Here is a 22,465-nt window from a genome sequence, read left to right as displayed (position 1 = left end):
ATTTATGTTAACTCAGTAGAATAAGTTGCCTATGAAAGGACACATCATACCTCTTGACCAGCCCAATTTTTTGACTGCAGTACACTTACTTGCTTTCATCTACTTTAAACTAAAGTTTCCTACAGCCTTATGTTAGTTTTTAATTTCATCCAACTAGACTCTCACACCTAACCTGACTGCCACTCAGATGAAATTTTAATACGAATTCCAGAAGTTGATTACTTTTTGGTGATCTGTGATTAAAATAGCAGAAGTCTAAAGCGGAATTTTTCTATAATCAGTATTTCAGAGTGAATGAATGAAACAAATTTCAGTTTAAAGGGCACTAGAACAGCTGAAACCTGATCAGACTGACTGACCTTTTTATGACTTTGATGAGAACATCCAAAAACAATTTTGCTTTTGCAATTATGTTTCATAACAGGTGAAAATACACCATGTTTCAAGATAGTTGGCAGCTTTAGAATGTTTGCAGTCTATAGATGCTATGAAATTAACATCTCTCTTTGTTTGCTTTACCTTTGCTTAATGTAAGCATAAGTTAACTAGGCAATGGTTTCTGTGCAAAATCACAGTGGAGAACCATGAGTTGGAAAGATCCAGTTGGCATTTCCCACCTGGTATCTTTTGGCTTGCACATAAAAGTAAGAGCACGTAGGACGTGCATTTGAAAAGTTCAAGGTTCAGAAGAGAGAGAATTCTGGGCATTTAACATTAAGAGACTTCACAAATAGATGATCAGGAGCAACAAAATGCATCCTGAGATTGTAAAGTGACCCAATGAAGTCTCAATAAATCGGGAATTGGAACAATATGACTGGCAGTGTGTTTTTGTTCAGAGAGCTAAGGTCTTTATCAAGCAGGAAAACCTCTCAGGCACACTTTGTTGCTGTGGAGTCTCCCTGCACAGTTACTGACCCATTAGAGCTGCCCCTCTACCTGGGAGTATTCCTAAAACTCCAGCCTCTGAAGTCCTGCTTTTTGAAGCATCCTCAACTTACTTTATTAAAGTAATGCAAAGCTTTCACCTGCACTGAAAACCCTGAAACAACAGAATGTAAAATTCAGAAAATGTAAAAGCCAGATAGAAAATTCATATATATATATGTATGTATGTACGTATGTATCTATGTAAGTATATATATTTAAAATAGAACAATACTTCATGGTATTTTAAGACAGTTTGGGGATTATTTTGGAACCTGACTCAATTCTGAAATCTTGCATTTTGCAAACCTGTTGATTTCAGTGAGGGTTCAGATGGACAGAAGACACCAAACACACTATTTTCATTGCAGGATTGGGAGGGCTGGACTTCTCTTCTTATGAGACTTTTAGTGGGTACTCTTTGAATTCACATGTGTCTAAAGGGCAAATTTGAGTAAAAGAGATTGAATTTACTGTTTACTTTTTTTTTTCATATTCCTCCACTTAAGTTTGCAGTACAAATTTTTTTTTAAATTAACAGTAGACATACAACTAGGGATTTGCATCCTGCTAGGAAATACTAAACAGGCAAAATCAAATTGTAATTCTGGCCTCTGACTAAAAATGAAGGCAAAAAAAAAAAAAAAAAGAATAACAAAAAATGTGTAGAATTGATATATTTCTCAAAAAAAAAAATCACCGTAGTTTAATTCTGATTTTACCTCTTTTGAGTTTATACCAGACAAAAGTCAGTGGTTTTGCTTCATAGTGTGCAGTAGCGTGAGGTTAGAACTGGGTCCTGTATGTTAAAACATTGGCTGTAAGTATATACATACTTCTTTGTGGTTGCACTGTATCTCTTTGTCTATGCATATTCAAGTGTATATATTTCACAGCTGCTGTCTGCATCATTCACTTCCAAAAGCAGCATGCATTCATTTTCATAACTTTTTGTTCTATTACAATATTAATGGTACTAGCAATGGGAAAGGACAAGAGAAGCATTTTTAATGTTTATCTGACAGTTGCAAATTTCACTTGAGGTTGTTTACTGGGATCTGATTGTTGGCAAAGAGGAGTGGGGAAGGCAGCAAGATGAATGAGATCACAGGGAGAAGAGATGTATTTATGGGTCCTCTTTGCACCATCTAAGAGTAATAAAAAGTCCTGTCTTACCCCTCCTTTACCAAGTCTTAAGTTTTAAACAGCAAAAAATGAGGGATTGTTTTAATTAACTTATATCTAATCCAGGCAGCCTGTTCAAAGTGAAACATGTTGCATTTAGATATGTGAAAATTAGGTGAAGTTCTTCGTTCAGTCTCATCCAGTGTATTTTCCCTAACAGGGAAAATGCCTGGAAGTAAGAAAGAGTTTGTGGACTTGCAGATGAACCTGCAATGTGATATCAAACTGTGGTTGTAGCTTACATTTTTAACCTTCAGTTCTAGTACTGAGAGGGGCTTATTTGTTGTGGGGAGAGCCAAACCTTTTCCCAGTTTTACTTTGCAGGTTTTTTTGCTGTACACATTATCTTCAGACAAAAACAAAACAAAACAAACAAACAAGAACCAACAACCAACAGTCTCGGGGTTTTGCTTCTTTTCCTTTTTAGTTTGTAGTTTAAAATATTTACTTTAGGTCTCAGTTTTTTAACTAGAAATGAAGGAAGACTAACTTTCCTTTTTGATATTTCTATGAAAATTTACACATAACCACACAGCTCTACCAACCAGTATTTAAGAGTGGAATCAGATATTGATAGACTACAGACTACACAAAATGGGTAGCCTTATAGTGTTGTGTTCGATCTCATCTGGTCTATCACAGATAACTGCAAAAATAGAAGCATTTCAGAACTAGGTAGCTGGCTGAGTTGTTTGGAAATCCAAAATAACTGCTATGTGGGTTTAACTGTTAGCTGCTGCTTTCTGGGAATTACAGCTCCTGTGTTTCTCTTCCTATTTTTTCTCAACAGGCTTGACTCTTCTGGTGAATTACATCTTTGATGTGCCCAGCTGAGAAGCCTTGGTGAGGACTTAGACCACCCCTACAGAGCACGTGGCAGATCTTTTGAATCTTTCTAAATGAAAAATATGAAGTTCCCACAAGAAGCTGGTATGTTCCCCAACACTGTAATTATGTAAAAGGTAACTAATTTCGGGGAAGAGCTGCAAGAACTTTCAGTTTTGAGAATGTAAAAAAAAATATAATTGTCACGGGGCAAGAATTCTTACTGTGTTTTGAAATACCAGAGTATGGAAAAAATAAATTTGGAAAATGGCACATTCAAAACCCTTGGAAAGTAAATCAAATAGCAAAGTGGGGTTCTTAGCTTCTGCCATTTGCTGTGCTTTTGGCAAAGCAATTTTCAGTCAGAGCTAGACTGCCTTGTCCTGTGTTGAAATACTGTGTTAGAAATACATGTTTCACAGCCAGTGCACAGAAAAGACAGCTTGGGTGGGTAAAGAAGAAATTTGACAGTGAACCAGTCAAACAAACCAGAGACCTCTCCAAGATGCTTTAGTGAGCCTGCTTGCTCTTTGAGCATTTGGATGGGATGGTTTCTGTATCACAGAATGGTAGAGGTTGGAAGGGACCTCTCCAGGTCATCTGGTCTAACTCCTCTGCTCAAACAGGGCCAACTGGGGCAGGATGCCCGGGACAATGTCCAGACAGCTTTTGAATGTCACCAAGGAGGGAGATTCCACTGGCAGGGGCTTTCTCCTCTGGCCTACAGGCCTGCTGCATCTGGATCCCTCTCTTCCTCTTTCCTTGGGTTGGAGAGAGCCATGTAGGCAGACAGCATATAGCCATGCATGCCATCCAGCTGTTTTGAAAGACTGTCTTGTGTGAGGGAGGGAAGGATGGAAGGAGGGAGGGAGGGACAGAGGAGGTGAGAAACTGCTTCATTACTACTCGTGCAGGGGGATCCCTGAGAGAGGAAGAGGCATTGGTGGAATCCACGCATCACAGTCTGATAACTCCACTCACTGTTTATCAATTACCAGGACTAATTTCTATTCCATGTTAGGTTTGGTTTAATTACAGTTAGGTTCCTTTCAAGAGTTGGTTTAATTACAGTTGCGTATTCCTTGTTGTCATTGCCCCCAGAAGAGGAGTCTGACACTGGCTCTGTTTACTTCCTGCAAAATCTAAATTCAAGCAGGGACTAAGGAAGTCTGGACCTTTATTAAAAAGCCAATGTAGCAGCAGCCTCGTTGAACATATTTTCATTGCCTAAGGCTCCCCCGACACTTTTAACCAAAGGAATCTAAGTTGGGGGCATCCCTGCCCCTGCCAATGCTATGCATTTTACAGAACAGGCAGTACAGGCTTAGCTATTCACTTACCTCTGGGCTCCACATGCAATTCTCCTCCTACAGAGCTGCTGCTGGCTGCTTTCAAAGCTGGAATCTCTGCAGGTAAAGAAGAGTTCTACCCTTTCATTTAATACCAAAACTGTTGGGGCAATATCATCTCACTTATTAACCAACTGCTGGGGCCAAAACCATTGTGATTTCTCCCGAAGTTGCTGCTGATTGACCTTTGGACTCTGGTTCTTCACAGAGTGACAGCCTCAGCAAGCTACCACCGTGAAAGTAGCATCAGCAGGGCCTTTATCTCTGGCATGCAACTTGCTACATCCTAAGTCCCTAATCATTGTGTCTTTCCAAGGTGAATCCTCTAGGAAGGGGCTAGTGTGTCTTTTGGACACTAAGATGGCCATGTGCACAGAAGATAGCCTTATCTATTGGGCTAAGCATTAAACTGAAATCCTGGGACCTGTGTGTTTAGACACCCCTTTCAGTGTAGTCAAGTCACTTAACAACGTAATCCCAGCTCCTTCCTCTGTGAAGAGGAATTCCGCATCCTTTTGCAAGGCAAAGAGCTGACATGTATGGCTGATGGACTTGCAGAGAAAGTGGAAATAGAGGAGGCCTTGTTTCTCCCTCCTGGCTGCACATGATGTTATTCAGGACCCTTGTAGTAAAAAGTGTCCCCAAACAGGGAGAAAAGATCTCTCACAGAGAAGGTGGCAAATTTGTGGCAGGCTCTGAAAAAAACTCTGTAGCAGTGTTTTCAGAAGTTGCCTATGCAGAAGATAATAGATAAGGAAGAAGGAGGACTGTTACTAGCTGAATCCTACTGTACTAGAACAAGGCAGTGCTCCACTTTGCTGAGAGAAGAATGGTTTAAAGTGAACAAAGGAAAGAACCTGGCTACTGTAAACTGCGGAGCCCGAGAGCACTAGTGTGTTCATAGAGGCATGAAGCAAATTTGTGGACAGCAGGCTGCTTAAATGGGTGCTCTCTAAAGAGAGCATAAGGAGGCGGTGTTGTGCTTCACAGTTCTGAAGGAGGAGAGGTGCTGGCAGAGGAGGGTTTAGAAGAGGTGGTATGTGACTCTGCTTACCTTGCTTTGTTTTGCCATCTTTCAAAACAGTGACAGAAAACTGGCAGTGACAGGACTAAATGGGAGGTGTCCTGAGGACAGGATTCCAGAAGAACTTGTGATCCTAATGGCCTGCACAGGTTCAAAGTGAAAACAAATACCACTTCTGGCCTTAAGATGGTTGTAGCACCCAGTAAGTTGTTTCCCCAGGGTGATGATGACTGAAATGTTATTATTTATGTGCTGAAATTCTCCTTAGCATATCCCAAGTTGGCAGGTGGATGAAACCAGACATACATCAATAGCATACCTCTGTGGAAAAGTATTTTCAGCAGTGCTCTATGTTCACCAAGCCGAGAGTTTGTTCTGCGGCTCAGGAAGTTAAGGGCAGACCTTATGCTTTCTACCTCTACTGCTCTTAAAAAGTCTCTTTAGCAATAAAGCATTGATGTGCAATTGGCTTTCCTGAGCTTGCTGGCAGCAGTGGTTCCTCAATGAGTGACGTGGTCACAGATGGCACCTACTCATACTGCATACTTGACCCGGAAACTTACTTCACAGGATCACCCCAAGGTATTGAGAACAGCTGTGTTGTTACAGGCAGGAGAGTTATTACAGTGACTTTTGTCACAGCTCTAAGTATCCAGATGAATTTAACTGTAAGATTTATTCTCACTGGATTTTGTTGGGGACGAAGAATATAAATGGGATTAGATATTCAAGTCCATGGATAGCTAATGAACCGAATGGTCTAAATACAGCCTTTGGCTGTACAGACTCCTGACAGGAATGGGTGCTGGAAGAGTATAACTGGAGAAGGTACACTCTTTCACAAGCATCTGATGCGAGCTGCTGGTGAGACAGGATGTTGGGTTTGATGGACCATTGGTCTGTCTGTTCCTGTGACCTTGATAATGCACGTTTTGTTGTGATAGATGTAGACTCTAATCTTCAGAATAATGGATACTGAGTGAGGTAAGAGCTATGACAAGATCCTAAAGCAACTCATCCACACCAGTCTTCCTTGCTCTGTCCTTGCAGCACTCTGTGCAAAAGTCCAGTTGCCTACATTCTAACAAGCTAACAAGTGTTAGGATGTACATGGGAAACCCAGGTCCTCCTCTCAGCATTGCTGGTAAGGACTTGGGAAAACTGTGATTATGCAAGAATGTTCTGAACTAAGATCTTGCACCGAACTCCAACTATCCTGTGCTTGTGAGATTGCAGTCCTGCAGAGACAGTTCAAGACTGAGGTCCTGTTGTGCAGATGCAATAATTGAGGTTAATGTTGTTATAGAATTTGACAGATGTGTTGATTATATTCTGTGGTCTGTAAGTGCTGCTACTGCAATGTTGTTCACTTTCTGTCCTGACTGTTGCTGCCTGACTTGTGAAGTAACCTGCCACATTTCCTGTTTAGAGGTGACAGTGTTTTAAGAGGAGGTGAGATGATTCCTATATATGAATTCTGAGGTCTTTTTGAAATGAAACACTGTATGTCACTAGCAGAAGATAATAAGCCTTCCTTCAAATTCCATTTGAGCAACAAATCTGCAGTCATCCTAGGGTTTTATATATGTTAGTGAACCCAAATAGTATTTAGAAAAAGCAAGTATTCCATATCAAAATCGTAAGACATGAAAAGAAGCAACTACGGGGGAAATGTCACCACTACACCTTTAATATTTTCAAAAATTCTAAATAAGTTTAAGCTGGAAATCTGGGGTTCACTGATGACGTAGGCTGATAGTATTCAGACTTGCTCCTGTGATGTGCATGGATGGGAAAGGAAGAAGTTTTGGAGCATAGCGAAGTTTTTCCAGAAATCACAAGCCTCTTTTGCCTGTCTGCCTGGGGAGAATGTAAATGTAAGTGTGTTTTCTGGTGATTGTCCAGGTGATAGCCTCTTCGGCATTCCACTGAACGGCCACCTGTCCGCCTGTAATAAATGATGGCTATAAAGGGAAGTGATCGCAGCTGTGATACAGCCAGAGGCATTTGTTTATATTCTTATAATATGTATCAGATTGAATAGAAATTATCACTTACAATTGACAAATGGAGAGTGGAGATAGTTGGTGGGTATAAGGAAGCTCAGCCAGAGCTGGGCCAGCTGCAAACTTTCTTCAGTGAAGGCTGTCTGCAGCATGCAGGTGTTGAGCCAGCCAGTGATTAATGGTGAGGCTGGATGCTCACTTTTGTTAATGATCCACATGTCTTTGGATAGCAGCACACAGTCAGGAAAGCTTCTTGTTTCTTCTCAGAAAGAATCCCTATGGGTAGAGGCTGCCATTTCAGGGGTGGAGTGTGTAAATCAGTAAATGGGGGGCAAATTAGAGGATTATTCCTGGGTATTTCTCCAGCAGAAGAGTATTGCTGTGTACTGTTGCCTAAGTAGTGTACAAGATCAGGATTGCTGAATCTAAGCAGAGCACACCTGGTGGGATGGCGAAGTGTTATTATATATTACTGCAACAGTAATACTGTTGTGTGAGCAGGTGGAAGGGCTGTTACTTGGACCTCTTTCCAATCAAAGAATCTGCCTTATGTGACTTATTTTCCTGAATGGCTGTGAATGTCTCTGAGTAGACACAGAATTTCCTCATTTAGGTCAAAAAGGTGAGTATGTCCAAGTGAAAAGCTTCAGAACTGATCAGGGGCTGGAGAGACGGCCAGGTACATTCAATTCGCAAACGAGCTGAATGTTTCAGGCTCCCACTACTATTTGATCCTTTTGCCAAGTCTTGGGAGGGTTACTGGAGCTAAAGAAAAATCTTGGACCAAAGATAGAAAAACAGTTTCTCAAGACAAGTGATACCATCTCTGCTGCTTGGCATAAATTTAAAACTAGACTGGACAAATCTGTAGAAAATATGCAGCTGGTAGAAGGGGTGAACTATGTGCCCTTTACAAACAATTTGTTAGGAGATCTTTTTGAAGTCTACATGTGAAGACCTATTTCTGCAGATATCTGTAGTGATCTGCTATGTTCTTATTTGTTGTCTGAAGCTACTTGGAGGTGGATATGTTGAAATAAATCCAGTAGGTGTGGCTAAGGAACAAAATTACTGGCAAGAGTGTTGCAGTTCAGGTCACTTCCATCCGTTGTACATCTCCCCTTTTGGTATGAAAGAATAAAGATAGCATCATCATCTATAGATATTTTGTAAAAGAAAAAATTATGGGACATGGAGCAAGCTGTAGCATAGAACTTAATGTCCTCTCACCCACCTATTCACCTCTGAAAATGTTCCATGCACACTCAGCCACCAAAAGTGTTTATCTGTGAGTCAATGCGATACAGAGCTGACTTGAGTGAAAGCTCCACATGAGAGAGGCCAATCATATAGCTACTGCCAGGAGCAGGCATAGACTTGGTAGTAAGCTGTCTTTGTGCTCTTCTTTCTGTTTACTAAAGTGCTGCCGAGTGCCTGGTAAGGGGGGGCTGTCCTCTAATTCTTGGAGTCTTGCCCTAAATGTATCTTTTCAGCTTGGTAGAAAACATGTCCCAGATCTCTGAGAACTCAACTCCTGCTGGTTGATAAGTTCAGGGAGAACTGCCAGTCAGTCCTGTGCAAGAACTTTCGTCTTGGGAAGGAATACGCTCTTAATTTGCTGCTCAGAGACTGAATACTATTACGGGGTGGGCTAAGCATAAGTTGGGTAATTCAAAACAACACTACAAAAAAATAAAACATTTGAAAGAAGTATCAGTTTCCTCTAATGTGTTAGCTCCAGTGATGGCTGTTATATTGGGTTTCCCCACCAGCAGAGGAAGCTATTGGATACAAATGAACTCTCATTTTTCTTATATGGCTAATAGCTAAAAGGCAAATGGTGCTTTGTCTGGCTTGCATGGGACAACAAACTGTTCTGACTGCAGACCCACTGGCTTTGGCTTCCTTCCCTGTCTTAAATTTCATTCACATCTCATGTTTGTGCAGCAAGAAGGCTTCTTTCCAGAGATCTGGCTTAGATAGAACGTGCTACTCTGCTCACTGCTGCCTGGTCTTGCAAGGACAGACAGTTCCTTACAGAAGTTCATAAATCACATAATGCATGATGTGATCAATACATCCCTTCCGCATTGAAATTCCAATAATCAGCTTGCCCCAGCAAGCAGGAGGCTGAGCTGGGTACATACAAGCACCTCAAATCCTGCTGTGTCTATCAGCACATTGCTTTTAGGGATTTTGTCACAGATGCTGGCACTGTACATTCTCTAGAGCAGTAACTATGATGTGTTTCTGCGTGTGAAGAATCATTCAACGATAGGACATTATTTTTATCCTATTGTTCAGAATTATGTGCCTGCTTTAGCTGTGGGTGACCCACAGTCACAGCTGAGGGTTTGTATGCCTGGTTTGGTCTCTGTGCTGTAGTTTTTGGTGGGACAGTAATACCTTCTTCTGAAGCCATTCCAAAGTCTTCAGGCAAGAAGAACTACATAAACAATGTTTTGTCAGTGAAACTGCTAGTCTTAATGAGAAAGGAGAAACTCAAAAATCCTTTTCCTGGTTTCTTAATATCAATTTGTTTGGAAAAATTAAACTGTTCCTGTAAAGCTTATGAAAACATAACTTTGACACTTGTTTTAAACCTGAAGGTTTTAGTAAGAAAAACTTTCTTACTAAGTAAGAAAAAAAGTTTATAAAAAAGTTTATTACTGTAGCTTTACCACACTTTCTTTATCTGTTACACTGACCTGTTTTTCTCCTCTTTTAATCTGAATAAACCATGTTCTGTGGTGGAATGTAAGGCAGTTTGCATTTGTCCACTAGGGTCTGGTGGTGAATGAATAAAGTGCTTATAACTTATAACTTTGCTTAGGCAAATGCCCCTTTAACATGATACCAAAAATAAAGTCTGTAATAAGTTAATTTTCTGCAGCTTCAGTATCACCATGCTTACCTGCTTTAAAGTTTAACTGAGCATTAACCTTGCATGTTCTTACTTTGTCCTCTTCTTGTAACTGAAGTTGAAAGTGTCTAATGTCATATTCATTTGGGAACACCGTCTTTCATTCAGAGATACATTTGAGCTACAGAAAAGCATTTAAAATGAAAATGAAATAGTAATAGATAACAGGTAGTGACAACATATCTCAACAGTATATAGCACTAAATTCATGAACTCATGTTAGCAAATTTATGGGAGACACAGACGAGTGTGAGCTATATCGATTATGTAGCTGCAACATGAGTATTTTCATAGCTGCAAAGGCTTTCCCCCTAACACAAACTGCTCTGTATTGGCTGTGGGTTTTCTTTCTAGAACCAGGAGTTCTAGGCAAAGAATCCTGGGTTTGACTGCGGTCTGGAAACTCCTCCCTATTTCATCAGCATAGATGTATGAAAAAAGATATGGAGAATGAGAGAAACTGAAAAGGATCAAAATAGCGTGTAGAAGATATAGTGAGTGAAGCTAAAAGTAAGTATGAGCTGGTAAAAGCTGTTGCAATGCCAGGCAGAAACAAGGAGCGTGGTTCTTCAGCATGCTTCCTAGAGGAGAGTATCTCACCTCTGCTTTTGGCTGTTGAAACTTTCAGTCCTTGACATCTCTTCTTTCATTGACAGAATCCATGGAAACTGTAGCAGTGTGAAGCAACTGTAAAAGTCTGAACAAAAATTCATGTAGTGTGGTATGCTGTTTGATAATGGCCCTATTGCATACTTCTGGGAAGAACAGCAGTGTTTGGTAATCCAGCAGTTTAGAGACTTCCAGAGCCAAATGTTTCATACTAACTACTGTGATGAAAGGTCCTTACAAAGACCTTTGCAAGCGTAGGCTGAACTTTGTTTAGCAAGGCAAGACAGGTAGTAGTATGAATGATATCCTCTCTTGATCCCTGAAATATGCACAAAAGCATAATCCAAATACCTTCAGCCAGCTCCAGAGTAGCTTGTAGGGTATTAGTGCCCTGACTGTTTTGATGAACTGATGAAAATGCAAAGCTCATCTTTAAAATAGGTGGAAAGGAGTTCAGTGGAACCCTGTGACCTGGACCAGAAGATACCATCTGTATGGCATTGTTTCAGACCAGAAGAGTTCTTGCTTGTTTAGAATAGGATTAGAATCACAGGGGGAACTTGTCCTCACCCCATAAATGAGTGATTACTTGTGTTGCTGTTACAGAGAACAAACGTAGCCTTGTTAATAATGTTGCAAAGGGAACTGCAGTCATTATAATCAGGAGTTTGGATTGAATTATACCGTTAACCCTCCAAATTTTACAGCTTTCTCAGAGCCCATGGCACTCATAGTTCCTGTATGAATTATGACTGATTGTAGCTACCTGCCTTCCCTACTCCGTACAGTGCAATGAAGCTTGGAGTAAGAAGGAACATTTATGTGTGAGAGACTGGTCTGAAGAGGTACAGTGGACAGCGGGTAATGCCTTAAATGCAGTACAGGAGCCTGCAGACTGGTCTTGGCTGTGTATGTTATAACCCCAAAGAAGAGCTGGTTGTGCACAGTCTAACAAACTCTCAGCAGGCTCAACCACAGGTTCCTGGCAAGCTGATGCTATTTAGAAAGATCATTGGCAGCTCTTTTGAAGGGGGTGAGGGGGAAGGAGAGAAAAAGTATCAGAAAGCCATTACTTGCTACACAAAGTGATAAAAGCCATAACAAGAGTGTAGGGGTTTTCCTCCTTCTTATGGGTTTACTGTCTACTGTCCATCTCCCTTTTAAGAAGAATCTGGGTTTTGAGTTGTTTGTGGAGTTCTGCATGTGTGTTATTGTCCTTTTCTTGCTTTTTCCCCACCTGATAATTTCTCTTCTCTGTGTCTGGCTCTTCCAAGCTGATATACACCTACAGCACGAATGCGAAAGCTTCTGGCATAAGGCCATCCTCTTTCCCCCTGTTTACCCCCATAGCATTTGCCAAATATGTTAAGAATCAGTCAAGAGGACTGCTACAAAAATAATAGCATTGATGTTATCTCTGCTCCTCCTACTGCCCTAGGTCCTTGTGCAGCATTTATGCATTGTTGCTAACAGGATGGTGCTCCTACTTCCCTCCATGGTGCTTGGAAAAATGGTCCTCCTAAGTGACGTTAGGCTTTTATCTCACTCTTGAGGTTTTTTTCCCCTTCCTCTTGCCTCAGCTGTGTATTGTCTCTAATTCCAGTCTAGAAGGTAACCTCTGCATTTTGCTCTGTCGTGGCTGGTAGGGCACAAGGGGGCCCTGAAGCACTGATGTTCTCTCTCTCTTCTCACCCCAGAGATCCTGCATGCAGGTGGCTCTTTGTCCTGTATAGGTGTGATGGCAATTCCCTCCAGAGTACATCAGTGCTGCCCCTACTCTGCATTGCAGGATAGGAATGAGAGATGTAGTATCTCTGGTCCTTCTCCTGTAACAGTTTTGCCCCATGTGAGGGGTGTATCTCATGGCAGTACAACTCAACATATCCTCAGTGCGTAGTCATGGTCTGGAGCTGACTTTTAACAGTGATAATTACCTTCCCTGTAGTTTTCCACTAAGGACCGGCCACATGCTTTGCATAGGTTAATGAATTAAGTACTCCATGTGACATTGATCTTTCTCATTATGCTTGTTCTAGGGGGGCGAAGGAAACTAAGCATTATGATAAGAATTGACAACAACTAGTTGGAGCTACATGCAGACCAGCCAGCTCTGTCCACTAAGCAAAAGTGTAATTTGCTCAGAGCTGGGTAGCTTTTGGGACCTGACTTGCAACCACCAGCTCCTGTCACTAGGCAATGCTTCCTGTTCTCCCTACCTCTTTCCTTTTCACTTTGGCTTTTCCTTCTGCTCACCTGAACCAATTCCAAGAGGAGAGAGCTAACAACACAAAAACTCAGGATGGGAATCTTTCCCCTGCATCCTCACTCCCCCCACCCTCCCCTCCTGTCCATACAAGATTGATAATGAAACCAATACCTTTCACCGGCGTAATTTTCATATTTAATGAGCGTGACTCAGAAACTATTACATTAATTAGTCAAATCCCACAAACCGTTAATGGTGCACGCGGTAATTAATATTGTATTCAATTAAAAGCTGACCTGTTTCAGGTGCCTTCCCCTGGTTTGGGGGGCTCTTCAGAGACAGCGTATGTTCCGGTGCCTGAGGCCAAGCCTTTTATTTTGTTCCAGTGGTGGGCAAGGGAGATATTCTTCTTTTCTGTTTTGCTTTTATGTTTTTTTCCTCCATGAACATATGCTGGTTTCTCCCCCCCCCTCCATCTCCAAACGTGGCTGCTCTCACTATACAGACAACCTGCTTGCTGTGATTTATGGGTTAGCACAGTGCGGGGCTCACAGACTGGAAAATTTCCAGTTTACACAAGAATTCCCTGAAAAATGAGCTTGGTTAATTTATTTCTTTCATTAACGAGTTCGAACTGTGAGATAATCTTTCTGAAACCCCCTACCCTCCCCTTCACAAACCCTGAGAAGCTCAACGTGCCCCTGTTCTGCTTCCAGAGGGCTCAAGTTCACCCCTCAACTAGTTGTGAGCAAAAGCATGTGGTTGAAACATATTGCTGAAACCTCTGTAAAGAGTTGTTGTTTGTTTATTTGTTTGTTTGCTTTCTTACTTGAAAGTGAAGGGTGGAGGTCCTAGATCCCAACGTTAGTATTTCAGACCTGTTTGTCTGAGTGGTCTTGCTGCTGTGTACTGCTGAAACCTGTGGGTTTGCTGCTCATTGGTTCTATGGGAGCAGGGTGCAGGGATGCTTGTATTACAAATGCTGTTCTAACATGTATCAGAAGACAACTTTTGTGAGACAGATGGGTGATGATAACTCCTCTTTATTCAACAACAGTGTGAAGGTTTAGGGCTGTATTTGGTATTGGTCCCTTGCATGGCAGAGCATAGGAAAATTGGAGAGAGTCAAAACAATGTCTTTGAACCTGCTGAAAGGATTAGCCAGTATATTCCAACCCACAGAGCATGGAATTGAGACACAGCGGAGCACTTGGAAACAGATCATAACTGTAACCAGAAAAAAAAATGCAAAAAGAAGTTGTTGATAATTCTGTTGAAATGTCCCAAACTGATTTCAAGCAACAGCTCCCAACAGCAAGGTCAGTGTAGCCAGTGGTCTCCAGATCATATCAGCAGACAGGGGTGCCACGACTAGACCTACATACAACTCATCACCTCCTACGGAACAGGAGGAAACAGCACAGGAAACTGCTGGATATGCTCTGTGGATCTTGAGCGACCAGTGAACCACAGCTGAATAGGAGAGGGCAGCTGCTTAGCTATGCTTCGGAACAATTTGGTATCTGCTCTGCCCAAAGGCTTTTCCTTGGAATCACTGGTCTCTAACTGACCCTCTTGGAATCTGTTGCCATAAGGAGTTATTTTCCCCTATAGATAAGTATATTGCTAGTATTATCTATGCAAAGTTTCTGCAGAACAGAGGAAACAACGATGCTCTTGTCCTGAAGATATGGTATTGTTACAGGCAGTTTGAATAAGAAACACAAGAAATATCACTGGGATTTTTTCCTAGATAAGTTTGGTCTTTTATTAAGGAAATAAGAAATGATGTGAAAAAAATAGCATAGATACTTTGTAAATACCTATTATTCTCCTGTAAATCAATAGGATTTACTGAGAAGGAGTTTTACTTAGTGGCATTAAAGACTTTCATGGCAAGTCTAGATAAAAGTATCCACATATTGATGCCTACTCAATAGTCCAGCTAAAATGTTGCTCTGTTTATGTGGTACTTACCACAGTTACGATGGCTTTCAGTTTTTTTTTTTTTTTTTAAAGTTTGTGGACCTCTACAAAAACTTTCCAGTGAATGTCTGGTCTCCTATATAGTGACACTGAGCCTCCTGACAATGGGATTGCTTTTTGTAGTTGCTGTTTGTGATGCTCTTGCAAGTATTTCAAAGAATCCCAGAGATATACACACAGTAAGCTGAAAACCTTTAGTGTGGATGATGCAGGCATGCAGTTCTTGTCTGTTGCTTTTTGATCCTTGTCAGGAATTATTATGTACTGTATTAAAGATCTAAAATCTACCAGATAAGTGAAGTTATCACTAATCCTTCTAACCTGTGTATGCTTCTGTTGGAAAGGCAGGCATCAGGTTGCCAGAGTGGGAATGACAATGCAAATGAACAGCTGACTTAAAGTGCTGAAATTACTACTTGTGCTAAGCCTCCGAGCCACTACCACCCGGTTTTCACTGAGTCGGCAAATTTTAGTGAGACCCACTCAACAAGAGTCAATCGGCCGTCTACTGCTCTGCCCATGTGGGTACACACTGTAGGTGTACTTTGGGGCTGGGGGAATACTGGAAAACATGGGATCTCCCACAGGGACATGGCAAACATCCTCTGATTGTGAGATTACAAGGGTCAGACTTTTACTTGCACACTGCTTTTTATTTTCCTGTCATTACTGTGAGTTATGCAAACTGGGGATGGAGTATTCAAAACAACTGAAGAGAAGATGAGTTGGGAATTGTTACCTAACTTCCTGAGGCAAATCGCAGTGTAATGCTTGTGGAAAACTGATTGGACTCACTGAACTATTTAAAACAGTGTAGGCTATATTCTTGTACCATTGCTGACAAGTACCTTGACAAGCATATAGCCAGGTACAAGTGCAATCCTCTGAAAAGCTGCAGATATAAGTGCTGCACACACTCATACAAGCGGCAAAGGAAGAGCACGCTTGTTAATTCCTGAATACCTCTTCAATGTGACATAGGTGTTTTGTGCACAGCTGGCTGGGTTGCTAGTTGGGTCCTCTATATTCTTTTCATTCAAGAGCAGTTCAGAATTTGCTGGCAAAACAAGCGAGACCTTCCTACATGTTTACATTCTGTAATGCAGTGATGATCTTGCTCATATAATCTGCAATGCTTTTTGTTAAACAGATAGGCAGATTTTTGACTTGGACTGTTGGCTTACCTAGCTTCCTTACATTATTATTCTGGGCCACGTGGTTAGGGGAAACCAAGTGAATTTTCTGTTACTTTCAGGAGCTGGAGTTTTCCCCCGAGGAATTGGTGATGTTCACTAAGGAAAGTCAGGCAGAGCAAAGCTGAGTGCATATTGAAGCTGAGCTCCTGTCTTTCCTCTAGAGACTAAAGTTAATGGGGTGGCATGTGGAATCCTCCTGGTGCACAGCTACATGGTCACTGAATTTCTGGCAGTTGTTTTTCTCCCATCATTAGGAACTTTATTGTGCCTAAATGAAGGAAAGGCTGATTTTTTTGGGGGGGATATATATGAATATATATATATATATATATCTACTTCTTAACAGAAAAATAAAATAATTCTCTAAGTCTTGGTCACTATACTTAAGTAGTCTCAACCGAAATGTAAGCTCTAAGATAGGAGGGCAAAAATCCCATTGACCATGTTATGCTGAAGTATGCAAGACAAGGCAGCTAAACTGGGAGAAGAAACTATGACATGAGTATTGCTTAATAAACTTTGGGTGAAAGAAGAGAAAGAGTCCTTTGCATATGAGTCAGAAGGAAACCAAAATACAAGTAGGAAAATGTTTCTTCTGCCTCTGATTCCTAGGGACAGTCCCACTCCTTTAACATAATTTGCAATTAGAACAAATTCAAGTAAAACTAATTGGCTATCTCCTGAGAGAATCAGAGAAATAAAATGTGATTCATCTCTTCTTCTGCCTGGAAGAAGTACACTTTTAGATCAAATGACATTAGAGAAATACCTCTCTGCATTTTTTTCTTTCTCTGTGGAAACACCTTAGGTTAGTTTGCCAAAATACTGCCATGGAGAGCTGAGAACGTTACTTTGCTGAAGAACTCATTTGGAGGCTAGATGAAAACAATCTGGATGCATATACATTTTGTTATTTACAGTCTTTATCAGCTGGTCAATCACAAGTGACTGAAGTTGATATATTTATAAAAAGAAGGAGTGAGAAAAGCAATGAAAATTGTCACCCTATGACATGGTACACACTAGAGCAACTGTCCCTTGTATCTGTTTGCAAATATGATGCAATTTCTAGCAGCTCTATCACAGGTTCCTTCCAGAGGTTCCTACCGGGTATGGCCCATATACAGTTCCTAGTTTTCGGAGCTCATCCTTTGGAAAGGCAAATGAGTTTTAAAAGTAGTTCAGGTTTGAGTTTTTCTCTTCTGTCCTTTTCCTTAAATCTATTTGCTTTGACATTCCTTTTCTCTTCATACTAATTTTTGCTTGTAAGTGGCTTGTACATGTTGCTCCTACATCTGTTGAGTTCTAGCTGGCCTGATGCTGGTAATTTGTGCCCTTTTCAGTCAGCAAGTTTTTCAGAAACTTGTGTTTTCTCACTGGGTCTGCCTGTAGGGAAGAGGGTGTTTTTCTCTGCCACAGTAAGATATTACTGAGCCCACTGTAGTTGAGTTTTTGGGGGAATTTCCTTGGCATAATCAGTTCTGTAAACCTGCCTCTAATGTGTCCATACTGACAGGCATGTAAGTACAGATGTGACTGCTGAAATCTGGTCGTTCACAGCCATAAGGAGGCTCTGTCTGAGACCATAATGCTTCTGTTGCAAGTTAGCTATTTTCAGTAGAGTAACTCTACAGTTGAAGAACTTACTACTATCAACCCTTTGCCTTATCTTTTCTGTGCTGTCTTCAGCCATTTATTCCCTGGCTTCATATAAAGTATAGCTTATTTTATTAGTAGCTTCTTCATTGCTTCTGTAGCTTACAGCCCTTTGCCTGATGTCTGCTAAATCTTTTAGCCTTGAGCCCAGAGACCTCTCACTCACATTTATTTTTCTTTCCAGAGGCTGAATGAGTAACTCCTTGGCTAATGCCCAATTTGTTGCTACCCAGAAGCCCTCTGATTTTAGAGGCAATAGAATACCTGTTTTATAGCATATCTACTTATCTTATTTCATATCTAATGTAGACAGGGGCATTGTCTTGGCTTTAAACCAAGATGCCTGCAGTCCACGTTCTGGCCTGATGGAAGACGCCTGAATGTGCCATACCTGTGAACATCATCAAAGCATAATATTTAAAGTTACCGTTCCCTTCTCTTCCATTTGAGGCTCCTCAGCCCTTCTTATCTCTGTAACGCTTCCATCATGCCTTGGAGCTGCTGCTGTTGCTCTGTTATGCACTCCTCTGAGACAGAAGAAGGACTCCTATTCTGCTTGGAATGGAATTCACCTGGTTTGGGACTGAGCCATAGCTGTCCAGAAGAGAGTAGTAGCCGTGGTCCAAAGCATGTGTGGTTCTCTTAGTTCAAAGAAACTTTTTTTTGTGTTTACAAAGAAAATCCATAAAGCCTTATTTCTTAAATACAGCAAGGGCAAACAAAAGGTAGTTTTTTCATCCTGATAGTACTGGCTGAAGCCCAACCCAGATCACCTCTGTCTCTGTCTCCTGGACAAACCTTCTTCCGGGAGCCCTCCCACTTTGCTTCCATGATTACTTTCAGCTTCTGCTGTATACATCTCCATCAATTCATGTTTTGACTGTTGTGTTTCATTTCTCTAGGAGACCTAAGCAAGAAGTAACTCAGACTCAAAAGATTTTCCCTTGTTGCCCACCACCTTGGATGGAATATAAAGGTGGCAACTGCAGCAGCATCTAGGATTAGGCTTGTACACAGATGTTTATCAGCAGCCTCAAGCATAATCTGATACATTATGATCTTTAACTTTCTAAGAACTGTTCTGATATCCTAAAAATGATAATCTTCACATGATCCCCATGTAGTCAGTGGCAGTTGGATTAAAGAGCCTGATACTTGGTTCGCTGTACATGGATATCTTTCAGAAAGCAGAGAATGCCTTTGCTTTTCCATTCGCAATGCTGTGGTGCTGCTTGTGAGGATGGGTAGTACCCAAGCATAAGGCAGGCAGTTGTGAACTCTGCATCTGTGTCTCTGTATATGTGTGTGTGTGTCTCCATCTCCAGCACAGGGAGAAAATCCAACAATATTTCACCCAAATGAGAAATGTTATTCTGCAGATTAAAACCACGCAGTGCCTGGTTTTGTCTTTATTTATGCCTTTCTATTTCCTTCTCTGCTGACATGGGTGCACATGCCGGGAAGCACTGAAGGACATAATTGGCGTTGTGAAAAATTATTGGGAAGCCAGGACGTTCCCTTGCAGTGATCCCCCCCTTCTCTTTCCCATCTGTCACCATCTAATGTGACAAAGTTTTTATCGGGCATTGAGGCAGAGGAGATTAAAAGTAAATACTGCAATCAGGAAGCAGCTGGGGGGAAAATGTAACACATTTCACACTAAGCTGAACAGCTCATCAACTTAGCCTTGTATATCTACAGTGGATGAGAGGGAGGGAGGATTGCAGGGGGATGGTGTAGTGCAACATGCTCCTCCACACTGGAAGGCTGAAGAGGATCGTGTGATTTTCTATACAAGTAGTATTCATGCTTTCTGGCACTTGCTTGCTTCGGGGAAAAACAAAACAAAACAAAACAATGACACAGGATCACAGTGGTTTTCCACTTGCTTTTGTAACAAGCTCCTGTAAAGTACTGTTTCCCCAGGCTCTGATTCACATGTTTTTGGACTCCCTTCCTGCTTTAGCGATGACTGTACATACTGTTGTGTCCTATTCAGCAATGAGGGCTTTACCAGACATGTAGCTCTGGCTGCTGTATGTTCCTGTTGCACCATCTCTGGAGAGTTGCAGCGTGGAAGGTTTGTTGGCTAAATGGTAAGCATTGTGTACAGGCAAATACAATGACGTTTTAGGCTTGTGAAGCTGAACAGTGAGATCTATGCTAAGCACTGTTACATTTTGTCCAAACTCATCTGCTTGCAAAGGCATAAAAACTTGAAAAATTTATGCCATATTTCTTAATTATTATTATTTTTGTGTATAAAGTTAAGGTCATTGAGCATTACCTGTCACATTCTCTTCTTGCAAAGCTTTTAAAGGTCTTTGCTTTCATTTCCAAAACTGCTGGCTGTGTTTTCTTCCTTTTTTGGAGTAGTGATTTGATGCGAGCTCAGCGCTGGTGAACAAGGGTAGGTTGATGGTTGTGGAGGGCTGTCAGAATCTTCTCTTATCCTTGGGATAAATAAAGCCAGGAAAGGCAAGGCAGGCTTCCCTGGCATCCTTACCTCTCTGAATGTGACTTCTGCTATGGATGGAAGGGATTCTCCTAGATCAGGAGGATCTCCATCTCCAGCATTTGTTTGGTCCTTGACTTTTCTGCTGAGTGCTAGTAAAAGTTCAATTTAAATCATTTATGCTGGCATTTCATGTGAAGTTAAAGGCTATTTTGCCAGGAAATGGACTCTGGCCCTGTCGCTTTAACTAATATGATGGGTTTTCCTTAATTTTCAATTACTTCCTGGCTTTGTTATCACCTGTTCTGTAATGTTCATAAGGTGTCCCATGTCTGTTAGCAAGTTGTCTAAGAGCAAAAAAAATCATAAAATCTTTTCAACTACTTGCTGAATAGTGAGATTACACAGTGTCTCTTCACACAGGGTGAACTCCTTTTCTTGTGCTTGTTTTCCAGGGTGGCCCTCAGTCAACTGATGTAAGTTGGCATTGTGTAGCTCTTTGGTGCCCTGCTTTGGTGGTGTCACTCTGGGGTCATCCAGCTAGGAGAGCTTTGCCAGGTTATGGAATCTATGACCGGCAGAAAGTGCATCCCAGCATCAAACAGTAACTACGGGATGATTCTGTGGCTCCTCTAGATCTTCCAAATTGCAGATTGTAAGAATTTCTTGATATTCTACCAGTATGCCTGTTCCTCCTCATAAATACTTAAATTGACTTTGATCTAATGAGTTAGTTGTTCTTTGTTGATTATAAAATCCACCAAACAGGACAGTTATGCAAGTCCATGCTTTCTAAACATTTGCTTGGTAAAAATGTGGAACCTGTAACTTCTGATATTAACTTACAAAAAAAAAATCCCGTCACCGGACTGCCAGCAATGTGTGATTTGTCTGTATTAAGGCATTTACATTACTGGCTAAGGAACTCATATGTCCATAGTATGGAAGGAGTGGGGTAAGGATTTAAAATATGGCAAAGGGTCATTATTATACTTTTCCCAATATCTCCTCATTATCAGAAATAGGCAAGTTATTGAGGATTTTTTTTTTCAGTAGCTCATGAGTTACTTCTTAGTATTTGATAGCTAAGTTCTGATAATGCTGTCTGCAACAAGCAAGCACCTGTCCTCATTATGGAAATACTCGTTTGCTCCCCTGTTGATTCGGTCACATGCTTTATCTTAGGTTTGTAGGCCTTGATCTTGTCTTCTGTGTCGCTCTATCTCCAAACGTGTGAACATGAATATGTTACAAGCCAGATCTGGAAGTCTCACCCTTATTCTCACTCCACTCCTAAGTGACATCAAAGCCAGACAGAGGAGAAGGAACCATGATGTCATGCAGAACACAAGACATGAGAGGAATTAAACTGGTGAGGAAGGAGCTTGGGAAAACTGCTGGATGGAATGTGTGCAGGGAGGATTGAGCTGGGCCTTGAAAACCTCCAGGGATGAAGATTCCATAGTCTCTCTGGGTAACACGTTCCACTGCTTAGTTATGGTAAAAATGTTTTTCCTTTTATTCAGTCAGAACCTCGCCTCTTGCAGTAGATGGCCACTGTCTGTCATCCTTCTGTCGTGTGCCTCCATGAAGATCCTGGCTATATCTTAGTAACCTAATATATGAGGAAATGGCCTCAAGTTGCACCACGTAAGGTTTAAATTAGATGTCAGGAAGAATTTCTTCATGGAAAGAGTGTTCAGGCATTGAAACAGGCTGCCCGGGAACTAGTGGATTCACCATCCCTGGAGGTATTTAAGAGACGTGGGGATGTGGTGTTTAGGGACATGGTTTAGTGGTGGACTTGGCAGTGTTAGGTGACGTCTGGGCTTGATGATTTTATGGGTCTTTTCAAACCTAAATTATTCCGTGATGCTATAACCTCCTTTTAGGTGTTCAAGTCAAACAGGCAGGTCATTCACGACAGCAAGAGAGAGGAGGACATCTCTGCCTACTGCCTCCTTAAAACCTCACTCATTGTCAAAGAGATTTTACTGGTATTGCACAAGCTGCTAGAGCTGGCCAAAATAGATGTGGAACATGTACAACTGAGGGACAGCCTGCAAGTATATTGGCCTGAACTTATTATGAAGCTGCTGGATAAATCCTCCCATGTTC

The 22,465-nt window shown here is 41.3% G+C and overlaps 1 protein-coding gene across 11 annotated transcripts in view; it reads left to right on the top strand.

The window, feature by feature from the left end:
- The window catches only part of LOC308196527 (uncharacterized protein), a 129,892-nt gene that overhangs the window by 47,215 nt on the left and 60,212 nt on the right, over positions 1-22,465 (top strand). For 3 of the 11 annotated variants that reach the window (XR_013952257.1, XR_013952258.1, XR_013952259.1), the window contains exon 4: positions 2,903-3,042. Coding sequence is in view for 3 of the 11 variants with exons in the window: in XM_080595638.1 (XP_080451764.1) it covers positions 19,931-19,988; positions 21,646-21,719 (132 nt within the window). In the remaining 8 variants the exon portion in view is untranslated. Of the gene's footprint in view, positions 1-2,902; positions 3,075-5,370; positions 5,513-19,858; positions 19,989-20,802; positions 21,003-21,645; positions 21,720-22,465 lie in introns of all 11 variants that reach the window. The other 8 variants (XR_013952260.1, XM_080595636.1, XR_013952263.1 and 5 more) reach the window with 7 other exon arrangements.

This window comes from Anser brachyrhynchus (assembly GCF_964034855.1).
Source record: "Anser brachyrhynchus genome assembly, chromosome: 5".
NCBI classification, from domain to species: Eukaryota; Metazoa; Chordata; class Aves; order Anseriformes; family Anatidae; genus Anser; species Anser brachyrhynchus.
The sequence above is the reverse complement of the archived record's forward strand: the minus strand, read 5'-3'. Positions and strand labels throughout refer to the sequence as shown.